We start from the raw sequence: 19,384 nt of genomic DNA, 5'->3' as shown, positions 1-19,384 counted from the left end.
CTATTTGAATTAGTAGTATTAAAAAAGATGAAAAGAAGAAAAGTGGCCAAAGCGGGGTAAAAAATAGTTGGGCGTTTTTTTTTGACGACCCACTGTACATCTCACCTAAGCAATTGCATCCGCGCATCGTCCATCCAAACGCGTTGGCACCACGATTTGCAGATCACCTGCAATACCTACCTAGGTAGTGTACGGCCGGACCAGACGACGTCCTAAATTCCAAGCGGCTCTTCTTCTTTTCAAACTTAGGGATTCAGGCGGCAACCCGTGGAATCTCAAGCATTTCAAGTTCAGTCGGACCATAAAGCTGCTGCCTTTACTCCAATATGCGCAACGGGAGCAGAGCACAACCTACAGCCAGATATTTGTCCGTGTCCGTCAGCCGCCGCCACCACCACCTTCACCTCCCTTCACCCCAGCTGAAGCATCCCACCAATTTCCGCATGCGATAAAGATGGCTCTTTCTCCAACCTTTGGGTGACTTCAAGCGACCATCGACTTGAGAGTGGTTATCATTCCACAGACTATCTTCTACTTGCTTGCCACCGTTCACTTCACCTTAGCGAAGTCACGTCAAGCCCATCTCATATTTGCGCCAGTCGCGTCAGGTCGCACCCTCAATCGGCTTCACGGCCATTTGTTCATTATCACGGCCGCTTTTCAAACCCCGCGCGCTCGGGGGAAATCGACGATATATCGAACATTGCATTTGCAAGATGGAACCCAGCGGTTCGGATGGGGTCGATGTTCTGGCGAGCCGGGCGAACGGCCGCTTCGCATCTTCTCGTGCTGGCAACACCCCCTCGCGCCGGCCGAGCGTATGGTCTCTCTCAAAATCCAAATCCAAGGACAAACATGGAGCCTCCGGACGAGGCGACGCTGCCGAATTCCGTCCTGTTAGCTCTGGGTCGTCCGACTCGAAGCACGCATCACCCGCCATTACAAGAATTCCACGGCCAACCAAGCAGCAACGGTCCTTGCAAAAACGCACCCCATACACCCTCACCGACGCCTACAGACAAGTCGAAGCCGAGGAGGCTGCTCAGAATACCCCAAGTCCGGCCCCCCGGACGTGGCGTACCCGCAGTAGCTCTTCCACTAGAAACAAACTGCACAAGAACCCCCCCACAGCTTTCCATCGACAGATATCCAGCTCAGGACGTGACGAACCGTTTATGTCAGCCAGTAGCCCAGGCGCGCTTGTGCGTCCAAGCGATGTTTCTGATAGTGACATAGACGAGAAGCTGCATCAGCACGCCATGGCCCAGGCAGATGCAGAAAAGCCAGCGTCGCGTGCCAACAGTATCCTATCACGGTCGAAATTTAGGAGTTTCGCCGAGATGGGTAAGGATCTGGCTCGTAAGACGAGCCGGAGCAGCCTTGACTCTCGTAGTAACTGGCTTTCACGCCGCCTCTCGGGTGTCCGAAACGATGCTAGCAGCGGCATTTCGACACACGAAACTCCCAGCTGGGAACAGATCGGTGACTCCGCTCTTCTTCAGGCATCTACCGTCGCGCCGGCTGAGCCCGTCACAAGACCCGTCACGATGCCGCCCAATCACGGTGCCCACTGGAACAAGAACGCGGAAGATGATGTAGCCGCCGATGATACCCAGACTTTCGACGGCCTTTTCTCAAATTTGGCCCGCAGCAATTCTAGAATTGACGAGATCCGACTCCTGGAGATGGAGGCAGCTTCCATGTTTCCTGATGATGAGCGAGGATCCGCAACAGGGCCCAATCAACTGACCAGGGGCCGCAAGTCGAGCCGTACGAACACCAAAATTGAGGAGTTGCGCGCACGAGAGAGCAGAAGCCTGCTTCGAAAGGCCCCAATCGTTTCGAAACTGGACGGCATTAGCGAGTATGATCCAGAGTACCCGTCCCGACCCCCTTCATCAGAGCTTGATCGAAAACCGAGCAAAGAATCTGCCCGGACGAGCGCGTCCGGTGAGAGACTGCACATATCAGATGATCTTAGTAAACTCCCGGTACGCAGAAGCATGTCGAGCGGCAGGAGCCACACACGAGATGGAGACGGGCGAGTGACGCCAGAGGAAGCCCCTACACCGGCATTTGACATAGGGGCATCCGCTCTCGTTCCTCACGGCCAGACTGACGCTCGTGACAACTTACTGAAATCCGCTCATGATAAAGAGGGTCAGAACAAGGCTGGTACGGCTCATCGTGAATCACATGGCGATCGAAACTCGGAAGAATCTCATTGTCAGTCACAGATAACTGGGGATGATCTACTGACAAAAGAGGCTCTCCCGAGGGGGGAGGACCAGTCTGTTGATCAAGGTCGAGAATTGAAAGGTGCAATTAGGCAAAAGAAGCTGGACAGCGCTAAAAGCGAGGTCAGACTGAGTGTCGGTTTCACTGGACTACACAGGGATCTATCAGTTGATACAGCCTCAAGCTGCAGGTCAAACCTAACGCAATCGGAGTCCGATCCCACGGAACGCATCTACGGCGAAATGAGCTTGTTTGCGCCGATGGAAAATCAATCCGAAAGGGGCTCCCAGCGTGCATTGTCTCCGGGCTTCCATGAAGACGATGAACATGAAGCGCCTGGCCAGACGCCTAAACCGAATAGAGCCGAAGCTGCGACACGATCTCTCCCAACCGCGCGCGCCTCTACCGGGCCCGCAACCATGGTCAAGATTCAAGATTTGGAGGAACCGCCACGGTTCGCGGTCAAACCTATGGATAATTTTCCAGACACAGAAGTCGCTGGCGGTGGAAGCATCCAAGGTCGTGACGGTGCCACGCATAGCAAAGCCTCGTCGCGTGACCGTGGTCGGAAACGAAGTATGTCGCCGCGCAAGATAAAGCACACTCTGTCCGCTAGGGGTGACAGAACGCTTGACCGTACATCATTGGTCCGACCGCATCGGCGCTCCAACTCGCTTTCACAATTACACCTTCCCTTGGCCAACTCGGCCAATCCACCAACCGTGAGGGACGATCTGTTTGATATCCATCGTACCAACCAAATTGAGGATTCCACCCTGGATGACCTAGCTGATTTACTCGAATCCAAGGATAACGTTCGTGGTCCGGCCTACTCGGCCAGCATTGTACCCAGGGCTGGTGCCAGGAACGAAACCATGGACGGGGACAATGACATCGAGGTTTACAAGAGAATGAGTGAATCGCTCAAGACAGGCCTACTCGGAATCCGAACTGTGAAGCAGGGGATTGAGCGCCTGGAAACATCGGTTTTTCACGCTGATGCAAGGGATCCTAGTCACCAACCTATGGGAGATGCCAGCTCAATGTGTTCTGCCTGTCAGGATGACTCCTCCGATGGGCGTACCAAAGTGACGTATGTTCACTTGCCGCTTCCCCAATTGTATCAACGACAGCCCAAGTTCAGGTTCACCTTGCTTGGGCTCATCCTCTTCCTTGTGTCGTTGTGGTACATTGGAGAATCAACCATGTGCTCCATGTACTGCAAAACTCAATACTGCTATCCTGGTAAGCCCTGTAACTGGTCCCCTGATGATCCGGTATGGGGATACTCTATTCCGGTTAAGCTTGACCAATTGGTTACAGGTGGGAGGGGGAAGGCTTTTGCCAACCAGGCTACGCTGGACATTACGGACTGGATTGCCGATATGTGGGATGCTGCCACTGGCGCTGACATCACGAAGGTTGATACGTCTCATTACACCTGGGAGCAAAAGCGACGCCATCGTAGAAGGCTCTTGAAGAAGGGGTTGGTTAGACCCTCCGGGGAACGAAAGCGTGGCCAAGCCAGACGCGCCAGCTAAGGTGTTGTGACGATATTGGGAAGTATAGGTGGAAGAGATTTAGGGGAAGGTTGGTACATTTATCCCACGAGAGTCTTTCAAGTTGCCCGAATGATTTGCTTTCAGGTCGTCAACCGTACGAGGTCGTCTGGGATAAGCTTGCTGGTCGATCACGGCTTTGAACCCTACGTCTCCTTATATAGAGCCCATTTTCGCATCTTGGAGGACAAGGACCACGAGAAGTCTTAACAGGAAGCCAGTGATGGATTGAATTGCTCTGTTGAAAAGGTTATGTTACTACACCAGCACAGGTAGGTGTAATGGTTAACTGGACCCTTAATATCTGTGGAGGGTGCTGGCCGACATTTAATGAGTGATGATGAGATGAGTAATGTAGCGCTTTTCCCCCTTTTTGCTATTTGGATGCGCTCAAGTTCTTACAGTGTTGGTTTTCATGGCTCTCAACCATGCAGACAGACGAGAGATATCATTTTCCCTGAACCAGCATAAATCTAATACATTGGCACATTGTATACATAGCAATGGTAAGGAACGCGATGCTGCGCGGACGCGAGTAAGCAGTGGCGCCGAGAAGAACAATAGTTGCTGTGCTAGGCCAAGCCTGCAACCAGCGTCCCCCTTATAGAGGTCAAGACAACTGAGACGACTTTTGGAGAACGTGGTCACCGCTGGGCAGCGGACGCCTGAACACTGCCTTTTTCTCCTACCCCTCAATGCCAAGATCGCGCCGGTATTATTGCGATTGGATTGCAGTCCCGTGGGCATTCTTGAGCTTTTTCGATTGCAGCCCTGCATAATACGCATCGCTGTATTTCTTGAAAGCAACTTTGCCTATGGCCTCCCAGTTTTCCTCCACAAAGGCCCGCGTCATATCCTTGTCGTAAAAGCCTTCGTCGTCGCGGAGTGAAATGGGTCTCAGCCAGCCAAGTTCTCTGTTATCCTCCATGATAATCTTCTTGATAGCACTCAACAGGCTGCCTCTATATTGGGGGTCGAGGTCGTTTGGAATTGCCGATTTGATCAGGTTCTTTACTGCCTCGGGCTCTTTTTTCAGTCGCCAGTCCTTTAACTGGGCCCAGTAAATGGGCTCAACGTTGAAGGCCCGGAAGGCTTCATCTCGAACGTGGACCCGGAGGTCATTGATACCAGACACACTTTGGCATTGTTGTTCAAACCGGTCATCAGCTCGAAGGCGAGGAAGAAAGTCGTAGAACCACTTCCGGAAGATGGGGCGGGTCTTCAAGTTCCTTTTTGTGCTGCTGTTATCCTGAGGAGGACCGGATGAGGATTCGTTGACGGTGAAAAAGCGGCAGGTGGCAATGTAGTTGAACATTGCGTCAACCGTGGGAAACGGCTCGGACCAATATCCTTCCACCTGCATTCCGAGAAAATGCAGTACTTCAACGGGATCGGTAGTTAGTAGCACCCTGGACTTTTTTCGGTCGAGCTTCTCAATCTCGGGAATCCGAAGCCAAAGGCCTTCATCGTCAGCAGTCAGACCAAAAGGCCGGATCATGGACCCTAAAAGAGTCCACGCATCGCCATGTGCGCTTTTGAAGAGTGCCTGGCCACCAATAGGACAATGTCAGCGCTTCTCTTGTACTATAGGTGCTTCCAATCTCATCATCAGGGCTAAGGTCATGAGGTCAAGCATACCCAAAACATCTGGTCCATGTTCTTACAGATGCAGATATCGACCTGGATGTGTCGTTGCCTGTCCTCTCCAAGCTGGGGTTCGTCTTTGGGCCAGGGGATAGCAAGGTGTATCGAATTATTACATGGGTTGACTATGGAGCGCTCCGCGTTCAAGGCTGCCTTGATGTCGGCCGCAAGCTCCTCCACCCCTCTGGGAATACAACGCCGGGGAGATGTTGGAAAGACGAGGCGGGTCTCCATGGCCACGAGGATGTCGAGGTCTCCATAGTCCTCTTTCTCGGGGCCCTCGACGGGTCCGGCGACGCACACAAACATAGTGCGTAGGGTAGCGTGGCATGCGGCTTTGACATGATGGTAGATATGGGGCGGCATGCGTGGAGTGTGTAGAGGATCGTTACCCGAGGAGAACATCGAGCCACCCATGTCGCAACGATTTGAGCTATTCGATCGTGAACACTGGAAAAGAAAAGCTTGAAGCTACTGAGCAGAAGTCGATGATGGATCTTGAGAAGGCCTGTTAAGTAGCCGATGGATCAGCAAAAAATCTCGAGTACGAGATGTACGAGGCATAATACATAGGTAAGCCGGCGTCAGTGAAGCGCAAAGCTGCCAGGGTTGCCTTCATCCAAACAAGATAAGGCTAAATGCGTTCAACGTATAGATGGAATGGGCTCGATTGGCCTCGGCCCGTGAGGGATACTACTAAAACAACTGAGATTCAACTTGGAAGCTGAGCGGTGCCCGTTTGCCCAGGTTTCCACCTGCTCGACAACCTGGTCGGCAACCATTCTTCACCATCGTCATCGCTCTTGCAGCTATTCCTGAGCCCTCAGGTTCAAGGTATATCGGCATCTTGTACTCGTCGCCCCTGCCCTCAGATTCCCGAGAACTAATTGCGAAACCATTGCCAGGGAGTGAGATGATATCAATAACAAGATGGGTGGGAACATGGTAGCGGTTCGTTTCCATCGCTCGATTATTCTCCTAAACCATGTATGCACTATGCGAAGGATCTGTGGAAAGGCTGAGCGCTGTCACGGTGTGGCAGTGCCTATACTAATGTCGTAGGTACCTACGTATGTCAAAGCTTCCTCTAGGCGCTGCGGGCCGCCTGCAGGACTTTTGCCTAGGTGCAGTACGGGCCTCACGAACGTTGCCCGTTAACATTGATACCGACCAAGCCCTGATAACCTAACGTGCAAGAGCACCAACAATCGTCAAAAGAAGTACCTCTCAAACAACAAACATTCCTCTTTTCGACATCATCACTCCCTAATCTCACCCTCCCGCCTCAACGAGTGCAGCCGCTCTCATTACTACTCAGTTACTCGCTCAAATAAAGTCAGTCCCCTACCCAGCGCACCCAAGTCTAGAGACGTCGCTCACACTCCAAAGTCGTCCCACCGCTTAATATTCCACCTGCTGACACCTCTCCCAGCCGAGTTCCATCACACCAATCGATCAATTATGGAGAACGGAGCCACGTCTCAAAGTGAGGGTAAAGACCCCTCGGGTTTCCTCAGCGAAATCATCGGTAATCCCGTCACTGTCAAACTGAATTCCGGCGTGGTTTACAAGGGTTAGTAGTAGCTTTCACCTCGTCATTTATTGTCAAACTACTGTTGTCTTGCAACTTCTTCTCTCTCGGCAGACACATGCGGAAACTAACAGGACGCCTGGGTTGTGGCACTGCGTGGTGTAGGTGAACTGCAATCCGTCGACGGTTACATGAACATTGCCCTGGAAAAAACAGAGGAATTCATCAACGGTGTGAAGAGGCGGAGCTACGGTGATGCGTTTGTCCGCGGCAACAACGGTGCAGACCCCCCCCCCCCCCCCCCCCCCCTCTCTCTTCCCCCTTTTTCTTTTTTTCTTCTTCTCTTTTCTACAATGCCAGAGTAGCGTCTAATGTTTCTGTAGTCATGTATATATCTGCGGATTAAGGCGGCATTCCAAGCACAGTTGTGTGAGGGGGGAAGAAGCTATGATGGGACGTGAGCAAGCATTCATCGATGTTGGTACTAGGGAACACACGTGCTCGAAGTCCAGCCGGCTCAAGAGTCAGACTTTCAGCTGTTCCTCCGTGCTCAGGTCAGCAAAACAGACTGATCAATCTCACGTGCAGCAGGGGCAACCGCTCACTCAACAACGGGGCCACGTTTGTCATCACATCACCAAGTACGAACTGGGGTAGTTGTGTTCAAGAACGCAACTTTAGTTATTATAAAGGATCCTCTGTATTACATTGCCTGTTTGAATCAACTGCCGACGCTGGAAGCTGATGATCCGCAAACTCGCCCAGCGCCTTGCTCATCCTCCAAATCTGTCTCGAATAGTAAGATCCGCCAATTATCCCCAACTGCAATGCCAACAAGCAAACAGACCATGACAACAAGACTCATTCGTATTCGTTCACAGCTGTGCTCCAAATCAACCAAACCAGGCCGTCATACCAATGCGATGCTAAATGAAGTAAATGCTCCGTTGTCATGCTGTTAACACACCGACTCTCCTTCCAAGAATTCTTCCGAACCTTATCACAGACAAGAAGACCGTTCATCGTGTTTAGTTAATAGCAATGCGAATGGTTTCGTGCTTCTTGGCCTTGGGAACCGTGATGGTGAGGATGCCGTTGTTGAGAGAGGCGCTGACTGCGTTTTGGTCGACACGACCGGGGAAGTTGAAAGTCCGCGAGAACTCGCCAATGGAGCGCTCAGAGACCCAGTACTTTTCGGCTGGCGCCTTTGGCTTTTCCTCGGTGGTGGGTGCGCTTGCGCGTTGGGCGACTTGCTGATTGTTCTGGTTGTTGGCGCCGGTAGCAGTGGTGGCAACCGAGCGGTTGTCCTCGTCGACGTCGTCTTCAACGGTGGCGTGGTGAGCAGCAGGGCTATGCGGCTCGCCCTTTTCTGTGAGGACGCCAGCAACCTGTGCGGGAGGGGTGCCGGCAGTGTAGTTGCGCTCAACACGGCCCCGGATCACAATGGTCTGAGGGTCGGTGAACTCGATTTGCACATTGTCACGATCAATGCCGGGAAGCTCGCCGTGTAGCTCGTATGTCTGCTCGGTCTCGCGGACATCGAACTTGGGACTGAAGGTGCGGGTGGGCTGGGTATGACGACGGCTGCCGGTCTCTGGGGCGCTGCCTTGAACCTCGCGAGTGTAGGTATCAAAGTCATCGAGAAGGCGAAAGAGGTTGGTGAAGCTCGGGTCAGAGCCGTAGGAGCCGTAGAAGCCACGAGGGAAGAGCGCCATTTTTGACTTTAGGTGTGTTAAAAGAGTGGCGACGGAGGTATCTGTGCGTTTGCTGAGTGTAGTAGATGCTGTTGAGAGTGTTCAGAGTGATTACTTCGCTTGCTGGATGATCTTGATCTGCTGAACAGAGAATCGACAATATGAAAAGGGAGACATCACACCCAGATTTATATTTGAGTGGGAGCATTGTTTGCTTCACAAATTACCTTGTCTTTCACCTGTGATGCGAAGGACGAAGAAGGTGGAAGGAGCATTTGATGCAGATGCCAGGTCATTCTAGAATGGCCACTGTAATTCGCTGGAGTTCTCTTGGGGGAAGTCGCGCTTCTGTGGGACACGATCGTCAGAAAAGATGCGATGTAGGCGAGCAAGCTGCTTGACAAATGAGGCTATTCCCAAGCGCGCGTACCAGACGGTGTGAGGCCAATCGCACGCTTCGGGAGCAGCCTAGAAAGTTCCACACTGCGCTGCACCCGCTTCAGTTTTGCTCAGTTGCGTGCGCCTGTGCACGGATCAATCAGTGGTCGCAGTTTCGTTTTTTTTTTTTTTTTTTTTTTTTTTTTTTTTTTTTTTCTTTTTTTTTTTTTTTGGTAATTTCACGCCGAGGTAAAGGGAATATTTCCTTCAGACTATTCCAACATTTCATCACAGAAGCAATTGCGGCAAATCATACTACAATCCAAACTTCTCTAACTAGTTTGTTTTGATAGCTTGGTACTGCTAGTTTACTAGATGAGACTGATTATGAACTTCCCATAACCTTGTAAGAAAAAAGTTGATACAGTCGAACCCCCTGAAACAGCATGTAATCCAGACCGCCAAAATCCATGCACTAAATGGCGTATATGCAGAATCTAGAGTATGCAGTTTCAGGGGGTTCGACTGTAGTAGCTGTATAAGATCTGAAGAGCATTCAAGAAGGTTCCAGGTGATCAATGTATTGAATCCCGTTTTGATCAATAAAGAGAAAAGGAAAAACCTTTAAAAGAAAAACTCGATGAAATAAACACCTGGGATTGGACTATACCTCCTGTGTTGTGGCCAGCCGTGGGCCAGTTAGCTATGTACTCATCACGTCTACAAAACCGACCGTCGACCAGACAGTGTTGTGGGTTTCCAGCTAGTGACGCATTGTGCAGCCCTAACGAAGATCCATGCAATCAACCAGCTGGCTATTGCATACCAAGTATCACCCCCATCCATGACCAGGTACCTGCTCACTCTGGTAGTCCTTCCACTCACAACAAAGCAGACCTTCCTCACACTCAAATTTCATCAAATGCTGCGCTGGTGCTGAGCAACTGAGCCTACCTAGTTCATGCTGAATCAGTTACAGAGGTTGTAATGTGGCTCTCGATTACACTTGACTCTTTTCCCAGCTCCCGTCCGTTTGCAGTTTGGAGATGGGTATTTGCAGGTGCAGGCCACCCAAAAATCGGGTGATAAAGACTGACGGTAGTTTGGTCGTATTATCGATACTTTGCGAATCTTGCTTCTGAATTCCGAGCGTCCCCTCCTTGTAAGCATGCGCATGACAACATACACCAATACAATCACCACCATTACCCAGCAATTTAGAACCAAGTAATAACAAGATGTTGAAGCTACCTAAGTCTGGTCTACTTGGTGCAATAAGCGGAATCCCAGTTACACACGAGCCTGCCTCACCCGTCCCATAGCCGACGGCGATGGGGGGGCTGACCGTACCTCCACGTATCTTAAGGATGATAGACTAGGGGGCGCGACGGCGGAGCGTAACCTGCCGTAATGGGGGCCGGCGCGGGCATTGGAAGTGGGGATACGCCAGGAAGTGTCGTCGCCACCATGGGGTTGAAAGGATAAAGGCGGGCCACACCAGGTATCAAACCCGGGCTCTGCGCCTGGTTGAACAGACTGATGAGCTTTCTGCCCACGACCGGTTGCAACTCGGTTCCGTCCCGCGCAATCTTGACCTCCCGGTTGGAGTTCCATGGATTCCGCAAACCCCTGGTCCGGTAGAACGGCAGCCGTATTGTCGACACCCATTCAAGCCTGAATGGCTTTCCCCAGGCCTTGGGCTCCCCGCCGACACCCTCTGTGCTCTTGACACTCACCGTGTCTTCTTCTAAGGCTGCCTGCAAACTGTCTTCTATGGCAACGCTGCTCTGCTCTTGACTGGTCCGGCCCACGCCTTCGTCCTCTCTCACCACTTCCCAGAAAATGGTGCCGCGTGCCGAGTCATCAATGATGCGTCCTTTGGGCGCGAACTCCGTCGCCTCGGTAGGGATTGCCTTGGGCAAGTCAACCTTGCTTAATGGCTGAGCCTTGGGTGCAAACTCGATGGCGGCCGCCGGATCGTCGTCAATGGACGAAGTCATGCGCGCATAACCGAAATATTCTCCGGATTTGTTGGCCGAGAAAATCAGATAAACATTATCTGCATTCTGCCCGCTGTGTCAGCTGTACTCAAGCTGTGATAGTCCCATAGCTTATGGTCGGGACCTCCACACCGAACAGTGGATGGGCTTTCTCACCTTAAAAGCATTGTTGAGCGTCTCTTCGTTGTGCGACTGTGTAGCCCACACCTTGGTCCGCACACTCAGCTCAAGGTCCTCCACTGTCAGACTTTTAAGGACAAAGTACCGGTCCCTCTGTACTGCCATGTCATGGATCACTGGTGCAGCGTTGCTCTTCGTCTCAGCATTTGAGCTCTTGGTCGGTACCACTGCTGCCGTCTCTGTACTGCCGTTCATTACTGTACCACCCGCACCTTCCCGAAAGCCACCGACATTCTGCGTCGAGCTTCCGGGAGGTGTGGATGCCGCAGGACCGGTGGGTGCAGTTACACCCAAGGCTCCCTCAACCGTGCTCTTCCTCAACCGGCTCACGAGTCGTACCGACTGGAACTTGGAGTCATGAAGTTTCTGTTGCGCGGCAGCGCATGTTACTTCGTCTTGAAAGTTGGCAAAAGCACAGTTACTCTTTGATATAAGAAATAAGGACTCGAGGCCCGGCGCCTCCTTGACGACGTGATGGACAAGTTCCATCAAGTCAGTCTGTGGAGGTAGATTCCCTATCCAAATCGCATGTCCTAAAAAAATAGCATGAACCACATTAACACTACATCCAGCCACAAGTCTATTGCTTTCGACCACTTCGAAGCCAAGTGCTTCAATAAGTGGCCATGGAGAACTTACCACTCTGCCTAGGCTTCCTCGGTGGCCCACGTACCAGTTTATGGCCCCCGTCCGGTGAAGCTGTTGCACGATCAGAATGCACCTCTCGACAAATACAGGAGCAAACACTATCAACTTACCATTACCTTGCCCAACGCAGCCAACGGTTGAAGCCACTTGAGCTCCATACTGCGGTTGCACCGAGCGTGCGACACCAAAATGGGTACCTGGTGTCGCATAATGCCCCGGTATCGTTTGCCCATGAGCCTGCGGCGTCTGTCCAGCAACAGAAACTCCTGGCTGGTAATAGTAATGCGCGTTTGGATGCGGTTGCTGGCCAACGATGACACCACTAGAAGGGTAACCATAGTCGGCTCTGTGAGGTAGGCTGACCTGCGGAGATGGCGAAATGGTTTGGCCATGATACTGTCCTATATGCTGCGACACATAGTACTGCTGCTGGTTTCCGACCCACCCAGATGTACTCCCTTGGGTGCCGTAATGGGACATTGTCATCTGGCTGGCCATATGAGAAGATGGGCCAACAATGGAGTTGTAACTTGGCTGTTGACCCGGACTGTACGGTGACGGTCGATACGGCACATGAGGAAGAGCACTGGTCATGGTCCCCATAGTGAACGGCCCTGCTCGACCATGTCCATGATGTGACGGTATATCCAACTGTGCAGAGAAGACATGGGGCCCATTGCTGTAAGGCTGTTGCTGTTGTTGGTATTGCTGCTGCTGCTGTTGCTGCTGTTGCTGCTGCTGTTGAATGCCCATCGGACAGTACATCAGTGCGCTCTCAGAAGTGGTTTGACCTAGGTCTAGATTAACGGTAGCTAGTGGCGAGGCGGCTGCGGCGTCTTGTGTTGTAGACTCCGTGGACCCTGCGGACCCTGCGGACTTTGTGGGAGTGGGTTGGTCTCGTATATCACCCATAAGGATGGTAATGAATACCCAATGGATCGGTTGTAGTTGGACTCTCGATTCTCGATTCTTCAAAGCACCAAGCTCCTGGTCAGTCCAAGAAGGTAGAACACGGAGTGAAGAACCACGTGTCGTGTTCAACAATCATAAGAGCTTCTCGAACAAACGTGGGGTCAACCAAATCTCAAGACAATGAACTCCCAGGGCAAGGGGCTTCGAAGCGTGTCGTGGTGTGGAGGGGTCCCTAGGAAAATACCAGGGCCGACTTAGGTAGATCGGTCGTTAGTACTCTGACAACAGCAAAGTGCGCAACGACGTTGCCGTGCACGGAAGGCTTTAGGTTCCCCAAATTACGCCACGATGGGAGAGATTTGGCAAGTCCAATCAGGGAAAATGCCGAACTGTTAGGTCCAGCAACGTCAAGGGTGTTATATCGATGTAGGGGGAATAAATTCAAGAAACACGACGGGCCGTGGGGGTGGGTTGTGAGGGCTCTAGAGCCCTTGCCCTTCAAACCGATGCTCGGGGCGGATCGTCGGAAGCAGATGCCCAATGCAGAGGCAGGAGGAATATGAGCCAGGCTCACAGGGGGTGTCCTTGGCTGCTTGGTTGTCTTACCTTTTCCATCTGTCAGGTTGCCCTGAATGCTTGCACCTGTTTCTCTGGCTAGGCTAGAACGAGCACAGGTCTACCAGCGAAGGATGGGACGAGGGAGGAGTGAAGGCAGCGTGTATCGACGAGGTGATAGGGTGGGTAGCCAAGCATGGGGCTTTCACCTTGAAGTCCACGACTGTGACGTTTTTGCAGCTTCTATGCCCAAAGTGCCACTGATTATTGTGACAAGACTCCTGGGTTCGAGTACGTGTTATAACGTGACGTTGAACAGGCGAAGTTTCGAAGCAGTGAGTGGCGTGAGGCACAACACTACACTACATTCGGAGGGTTTGCTCTTGCTCCTCCCCTGATGGCTGGTGCTCATGTTCGCCTACAAGACACGATACCTCGGCGGTTCATCTCCTTCTCGGAGCTAGGCCAGCTCCGAAAGGACTCATAAGCAGGGTTTGAGTAAGCAGGCGATGCCGACTGACTAGCATCCTTACACGGCCAGACTGGGAGGGAGAATGGGACAAGAGATCTGCACAACCGGAAAGTGGCCAAAGTCTCGGAAGTCGCAACTGTTGGACATGCAGGGCTTGTGCATGCCGGACAGGCCAGGGGCAAGGTGCACATGCATCGACAGGACGGTGGAAGAGCATGCCAGATGTGGAGGTATGAAAATCATGTTGTTTGTGGGAGGCTGAGGAGGCCTTGAAGGGTACTCTTGACGGCTCGGGGTGTTCGCAAAGATGGACCGGCAACCAGTGAGACGAGTTACATGACAGGCGAAGATCTAGGCCAGACATGGACACACGAGGCTCTCACTCGGCACACCGGGTTGGAGGATATGGAGCTCGATGAGTGGGAACTTTGAAGGAAAAGAAGGCGAGATAAACAGGATGAGCGAGATGGACAGGTCATGTGGGCAAGGGGCAAGATGATGGGTTGGGGCGTTAAAACCTCTTTGACGCCGCCCTATCGCTACGCAGAAGAATGTCTGCAGGCGGAGAGTACCGGGGCTGGGGGCAATGGGGGTTGAGAATCCGATTCAAGGCTCAATGGGAATTTCTGGACCGGAAATGTGGCATGCTACACTACACGACTAGTGTGTGCAGTGCAGTGTCGACATGCATCGGCAGGGTCCTCTGAGCCCTGGCGATGAACCGATAAAGCAAACCGTTTTTGCCACTCGGCTTTCAATGTTGCGATTTTGCGGGACACCTCCAGTGCGGTGTCGTGTGGTGAAGTCCGGAATCTATATTGATCGTCAGTTCCCCGTTTTGCCCAGTGTAAGTCGCTTGGATGTGCGGTTTCCTAATCAGGCAACCTCCATGCTGTGCAGTCTTAGTCTAGACCGCAGGGTTCATGGCAGGATGGATGCCCAGGGACAGAGAGAGGAATACTTACCCGGCAGCTGGTGCGCTAGGAGCACACTTGCGACAATGGCCGCACAGAGCCGCAGCTTGCCCATGGAGAGCTCGCACACATGCTTTGAGCATGAATTCAATTTCCTGATAAACTTGGCACAGGTGCATGATATATAGTCAGCTTGGGATGTCGTAAACGAACTGGATCATGCCTGTGACTGTGGTCTGTAAGTTCGGGCAGAGGCAAATGCATCAAGTCACGGGTCAACTGCACTCACTACTGCAAACGCAATCCTCGGATTTTCAGCCTCTCATCGTCTAATGGTTTCTTTAAGTTCTGCCCGGCGAGGGTGGCTACTTCCCTGGTGAGAACCTGTCAAGAGGTTAACACGTCAGTCTGGCTTCGACGTCATCGAGACTCGCGGGTAAACTAGTACCTATAGATGACAGATACGATACGTCTGTCGCGACCCTTTGAGACTCCCAGATCCCATCCAGTCAGTTATGAGAACGGAACGCTCCTAGCCAAAATGACCGTTGAGGCAAGCCACAGTCGGCCAAGGTCCGGCTGCATCTGCCATGAAAGATCCAGGGCAAGAGTTAGGTTGGATTGTGTCATATGCTCTCTACAGCCACGGCCATGTGGAGCCACCCATTTGGAGGCCCGCTTCTCTTCATACCTCCAGTTACAAACAGCCAGCTATGTCGACCTGACAACGAGTACCTAGGTACCTAGTAGTTGTAGCTGAATAGATGGGAAGATTAGGTAGAGGTACATACCTAGGTAGTAAAGGTGCTCTTGCTGATATGAACTGATAAGATATGGACTTTCTACCTTTGGGAGTTTTGTTGCGGCTAGTCAAGGAACACTTTAGCTTTAACAAGTATGCAGTGAAGACTCTTTGGACACTTTCTTTCAGACAGGTGGGCAGGGGAGCACTTGATTGAATACTTATTATTATACAGATTTTTTATATTTCCTCTATTTTGATATTAAGTTATAATCTAACATACCCACTAATTGACTTGTTTCATTTTGGGTTTTTATTAAAGATCTTCTATACATTGCTGACAATACACATCACCACTGGAAAGTTCATTAGCTTAATACTTATATAGGATTTTAATAGGAGAATAACAAAAGAGGTGATAAGAAATCAAACTAATAAAATATGGATAGTAGTGAGTGGAACTCTGGGCTGTGTAGCTGCTTAGTTAAGAAAGTTTGTATGTGTGTGCTCTGTTTACTTATTTTTACTTTAAAATCAGCCAATTTTAACTAATTAGAGTTCTTAAATAGACATATCCTACCTTGTAATCCCTTCTGTAAAGGTATGTAGAGTAAGAACTATACTAACAAACTTTTAAAGGTCAATATGTATAGCATTCATTATCAGATATACAAAGACTCCTTTAGCTAGAGTTTATTAGGTCCTTGGAAGAACGTTCAGTTTAGAGTGACGTCGAATGGCTCAAAAGAAACGTGACGTTAGCTGAGGCGTCTTTGCCACCGCGGCGTCCACTATTAACTGCGTGTCGGCTGTACTGCGCCATATGGAGTTCAAGCCACTTGGATGGAGCCTTGACGACACTCGCAATCAACGACGAACCAATCGAACTGCTCAGCTGGGAGTCGATCTTGAGATGCTCAGCCACGTCTCACTTCCAGTGGATCAGCTGTGGCCATGCACCATCGATCATACCTGTATAAGGACCTCGTCCGAGTCCCTTCGCCGCTATCAGATCGTTGATAATCAACACATTGTTGTCTTCCGTAGCGTGAAAAAGCCGTGGAGGTAGCAGGGAAGGTTTAGCGACAGTCATGAATCGCCTCTTGAATCTTTGTGTACACTAATGATGCATGCCGGCTCAACCGACGGTTACCTGAAAGGCCCGACAAGCTGTAGTATAGAAGACAAAAAAGAAGAAGATCAAGAGGGGTTGTTACGTCGGGAAAGGAACATTGGGTACCCGAAGGAGATGATAGGCCGGCCGCGACTGGATGTCGCTCTGATTCAGTGTGTGGCATAGTAACCTTCATCAACCCAATCGCCAAGCCCGAGTCCGGATCATGCAGTGACCTTTTGATACAGCATGCCATATGCTCTTTTTGCCCATAACCAACACAATATGATGGTTCTGGAGGTTTATTCTGGTCCACAGCGAGCGATGCTTAACCTTTATAGTTTCGGCACTCTTCACTTCTGTCTCTAAATCACAGATCGGCTATAATGGAGCCAGACACCCAAAGACAGAACGACCACGGCATCAACAACACTCGCCGGGCCTTAGGGTAGGGCTGGGTTTGTTTGGGGAAGGAAAAGAAGACCACTAGGACCCGTACAAGCTGTACACCTCTGTATGGATATAACTTGTTAGCGTGGTTGTCTAGTAAGGCACACAACGTGACTGGTTACGTGATAAGATCAAATCGGCTAGTAGAGTGCTAGAGTGCATGGAAGGACAAAAACCATCATCATAATCTCATAACTACCTGAGCCCAATGCAATGCTTGCCTACTCCTGCAACGCCAGAAACATCCACCTGGTCGCTGGTAACCGTGCACGCAAGAGCGAAGATCATGTGTGCAGGTAGCCTTCCATCTGCCTGGGTTTGGGCCTTGGACCCTATTACCTGTCGATGCTAATTGGTCTACGCCATTCGATTCCCTTTGCTCCCGCCAAGCGCTCTAACCGCAGAGCCTCAACGGTTGCAGCGTTCATCTCCTTTGCTCGAGAGCTCCATTGCGATGTGCCAAGGTCCAAACTTATTCAGAATCAAATGCTGGACTTAGACGTGCTTCCAAAAGCAGATGCACCAACCTGGCGACCAGTCAAGACTGTCTTAGTCCTTCTTCAATGGGAGCAAGACTTCCTCAATTCCGTCTTTGGTGATGACCATCATCTGCAGGCCATCACCGACCTCGATGTGACGCTCAACAGCTCCGTCGAAGGCATCCTTGACCAAAACCTCGCCCTCGGATCGTGTGAGCGGCTTGCGCTCGCGCTCCTGGAGCGCATGGCCAACACCACTGCCAGGCTCATACTGGTTCTTGAAGTTGACCTGGTTGTCCAAGAACGGCATAATCAAGCTGGCCGCCGCGCCGCCAGCCCGGCACTGTTCCCTCTCGTAACTTCCAACGGGATCGTACGAATAGACGGCGCCCTTGCCCTCCTCATCCAAACCACCAAGAATGGCATAGACGTAGTAGGGGAAGAAACGTTTCTGGTATAGAATGGTCGACAGACGCTGGGCGCATGCCTTGACGCTCATGGGCTTGCCGTGGCGGTAGCGGTACATTTTGCAAATAGCGTCGAGACGTTCTTTCAAGGCCTCTCCATCCGCCGCAAAGCCAACGACGGACAAGACGATGGTGGCGTCCTTCTGGTCTGCCGTGGTGCCTCCGATCTTGAATAGCTTGGGATGGTATCGCGAGTTGATGCTGTAGCCTGATGTCAGGCGGGTGTCACCGGCCATGATTGTGAAGTCAGCGCCAGCAATGGCAAGCGTCGAACCGCCGTTGTCCGTGTATCTGGATAGACAACTGTCAGCTGCGCGATGCCCACTATTGAGGAACAAGAAGAAGCAGCTAGCAGTCGTGTATACTTACGGATCAAAACGATGCTGTCGCGCACCCTCGGGGGCTGCTGTCCTCGGCGCATCGTTGAACGAATAGTTGGGCCCGTTCATGAGGGGGTTCTGACTGAACATGGCAGCCATGATGGAACCGCTTTGTGGTCACAGTTGCGGGATGCTGTTAGTTGATAGATTTCGAGAGAATTGAGGTTGGAGAAGCCCGTCTTTGTTTGCGAAAGATCGGGGATCTGTTGTGTATCGTTGACGATGATGAGTTTGGCGGTGATGTGTGATGGTTGATGATGGGAGGTTGTAGAGGTAACTAGGTAGCAAGCACCTGAAGCTCCCGCCTACCTAGCCCTGATCTCTGGTAGCTGCACGCGTCAACGTGCAGCCGCCTGATGGCTAATGGCGGGGACAGCGGCACTGACGGTTGTGGATTAGGGCAGTTCCAGCTGACGTGTAGTCACATGTGCTGGTATGTATCATTACATACACTTACGATACGGAAATGCTATAAACGTAGGAATCTTTGGTCAGTTACGAATTCTGTACTGCATTTGACGGCGGTACATGGTCGCTACGTTCATAGGGAAATCCAAACCATACCTCAAGCTAAGTGAAGCGAAAAGAGAGATATGATACTGTGCAGATACCACTTTGTCAGCTAGTTCGGGGCGTATTAGGAGATGATAAGTGAAGCCATACCTACCTAGTAGAGCTTGTGATGCCCTGACAATCAGGACATATATCTCCCTACTATGTATACACTGCTGTAATGTAGATACATGATAGCCCTGGAAAGTTTGTTAGCGTGGTTCTTGCCCCATATTTTCTTACAGGGTGGGAATTGAAAGGGCGGGACAGGTCTATCTACGAGCGCTGATTGGCTGAAATTGCCTAGGTAACCTCAAGGTGAGAATCGGCTAACAGAAGGGATTCAAGCACACACACACCCCCGCTTTATACCGGCTCAGACGCGTAAAATCATTGGTTTTATGCCCTGTCGCCCTCCCTGTCAAAGGCCCCTATATGTACCGAGCTAACGAACTTTCCAGGGCTCAAGTATACA

General features: G+C 51.3%; 7 protein-coding genes across 7 annotated transcripts; 3 read left to right on the top strand and 4 right to left on the bottom strand.

Moving 5' to 3' along the window:
• Window positions 1-278: 278 nt before the first annotated feature.
• NCU09362 (hypothetical protein) lies at window positions 279-3,779 on the top strand (the record flags this gene model as incomplete). The annotated part of the gene is made up of 2 exons (XM_958606.2): window positions 279-3,483; window positions 3,562-3,779. Exons 1-2 carry the CDS (start codon window positions 717-719, stop codon window positions 3,777-3,779), a joined length of 2,985 nt encoding a protein of 994 aa, XP_963699.1. The 5' UTR covers window positions 279-716.
• A 478-nt stretch (window positions 3,780-4,257) lies between these two features.
• On the bottom strand, window positions 4,258-6,330 carry NCU09363 (hypothetical protein). The gene is made up of 3 exons (XM_958607.2): window positions 6,011-6,330; window positions 5,436-5,949; window positions 4,258-5,343 (listed from the first exon to the last, which is right to left on the bottom strand). The coding sequence occupies exons 2-3, from the start codon at window positions 5,856-5,858 to the stop codon at window positions 4,513-4,515; spliced, it is 1,254 nt and encodes a 417-aa protein (XP_963700.1). The 5' UTR covers window positions 5,859-5,949; window positions 6,011-6,330; the 3' UTR covers window positions 4,258-4,512.
• A 355-nt stretch (window positions 6,331-6,685) lies between these two features.
• Window positions 6,686-7,754, top strand: NCU10352 (U6 snRNA-associated Sm-like protein LSm6). Its single transcript, XM_001727943.2, has 4 exons — window positions 6,686-6,776; window positions 6,874-7,014; window positions 7,138-7,251; window positions 7,356-7,754. Exons 2-4 carry the CDS (start codon window positions 6,903-6,905, stop codon window positions 7,376-7,378), a joined length of 249 nt encoding a protein of 82 aa, XP_001727995.2. The 5' UTR covers window positions 6,686-6,776; window positions 6,874-6,902; the 3' UTR covers window positions 7,379-7,754.
• On the bottom strand, window positions 7,608-9,121 carry hsp30 (heat shock protein 30). The gene has a single exon (XM_958681.3). It carries the CDS (start codon window positions 8,685-8,687, stop codon window positions 8,001-8,003), a length of 687 nt encoding a protein of 228 aa, XP_963774.1. The 5' UTR covers window positions 8,688-9,121; the 3' UTR covers window positions 7,608-8,000.
• A 1,143-nt stretch (window positions 9,122-10,264) lies between these two features.
• On the bottom strand, window positions 10,265-13,056 carry NCU09365 (hypothetical protein). The gene is made up of 4 exons (XM_958682.3): window positions 11,983-13,056; window positions 11,864-11,923; window positions 11,201-11,757; window positions 10,265-11,110 (listed from the first exon to the last, which is right to left on the bottom strand). Exons 1-4 carry the CDS (start codon window positions 12,782-12,784, stop codon window positions 10,406-10,408), a joined length of 2,124 nt encoding a protein of 707 aa, XP_963775.3. The 5' UTR covers window positions 12,785-13,056; the 3' UTR covers window positions 10,265-10,405.
• Window positions 13,057-14,450: 1,394 nt separating this feature from the next.
• NCU16376 (hypothetical protein) lies at window positions 14,451-15,546 on the top strand. Its single transcript, XM_011395067.1, has one exon. It carries the CDS (start codon window positions 14,497-14,499, stop codon window positions 14,911-14,913), a length of 417 nt encoding a protein of 138 aa, XP_011393369.1. The 5' UTR covers window positions 14,451-14,496; the 3' UTR covers window positions 14,914-15,546.
• Window positions 15,547-17,017: 1,471 nt separating this feature from the next.
• pcb-6 (proteasome catalytic beta-6) lies at window positions 17,018-18,706 on the bottom strand. The gene is made up of 2 exons (XM_958683.3): window positions 18,347-18,706; window positions 17,018-18,268 (listed from the first exon to the last, which is right to left on the bottom strand). Exons 1-2 carry the CDS (start codon window positions 18,454-18,456, stop codon window positions 17,581-17,583), a joined length of 798 nt encoding a protein of 265 aa, XP_963776.2. The 5' UTR covers window positions 18,457-18,706; the 3' UTR covers window positions 17,018-17,580.
• Window positions 18,707-19,384: the final 678 nt, after the last annotated feature.

This window comes from Neurospora crassa, linkage group I (assembly GCF_000182925.2).
Source record: "Neurospora crassa OR74A linkage group I, whole genome shotgun sequence".
In the NCBI taxonomy this organism is placed as follows: Eukaryota; Fungi; Ascomycota; class Sordariomycetes; order Sordariales; family Sordariaceae; genus Neurospora; species Neurospora crassa.
Note: the sequence above shows the minus strand (reverse complement) of the source record. Positions and strands in the feature narration are given on the sequence as shown.

Excerpts from the sequence above, each read along its gene's own strand:
- NCU09363 (XM_958607.2), bottom strand. The coding sequence starts at position 5,858 with ATGGGTGGCTCGATGTTCTCCTCGGGTAACGATCCTCTACACACTCCA. Across the intron at positions 5,344-5,435 it reads ACATGGACCAGATGTTTTGG|GCACTCTTCAAAAGCGCACA; the intron begins GTATGCTTGACC and ends ATTGGTGGCCAG.
- NCU16376 (XM_011395067.1), top strand. The coding sequence starts at position 14,497 with ATGCATCGGCAGGGTCCTCTGAGCCCTGGCGATGAACCGATAAAGCAA.
- NCU10352 (XM_001727943.2), top strand. The coding sequence starts at position 6,903 with ATGGAGAACGGAGCCACGTCTCAAAGTGAGGGTAAAGACCCCTCGGGT. Across the intron at positions 7,015-7,137 it reads TTCCGGCGTGGTTTACAAGG|GTGAACTGCAATCCGTCGAC; the intron begins GTTAGTAGTAGC and ends TGCGTGGTGTAG. Across the intron at positions 7,252-7,355 it reads GTTTGTCCGCGGCAACAACG|TCATGTATATATCTGCGGAT; the intron begins GTGCAGACCCCC and ends ATGTTTCTGTAG.
- hsp30 (XM_958681.3), bottom strand. The coding sequence starts at position 8,687 with ATGGCGCTCTTCCCTCGTGGCTTCTACGGCTCCTACGGCTCTGACCCG.
- pcb-6 (XM_958683.3), bottom strand. The coding sequence starts at position 18,456 with ATGGCTGCCATGTTCAGTCAGAACCCCCTCATGAACGGGCCCAACTAT. Across the intron at positions 18,269-18,346 it reads CGACAGCATCGTTTTGATCC|ATACACGGACAACGGCGGTT; the intron begins GTAAGTATACAC and ends TTGTCTATCCAG.
- NCU09365 (XM_958682.3), bottom strand. The coding sequence starts at position 12,784 with ATGGGTGATATACGAGACCAACCCACTCCCACAAAGTCCGCAGGGTCC. Across the intron at positions 11,758-11,863 it reads GAGGAAGCCTAGGCAGAGTG|GACATGCGATTTGGATAGGG; the intron begins GTAAGTTCTCCA and ends CTATTTTTTTAG. Across the intron at positions 11,111-11,200 it reads CGCTCAACAATGCTTTTAAG|AATGCAGATAATGTTTATCT; the intron begins GTGAGAAAGCCC and ends CACAGCGGGCAG.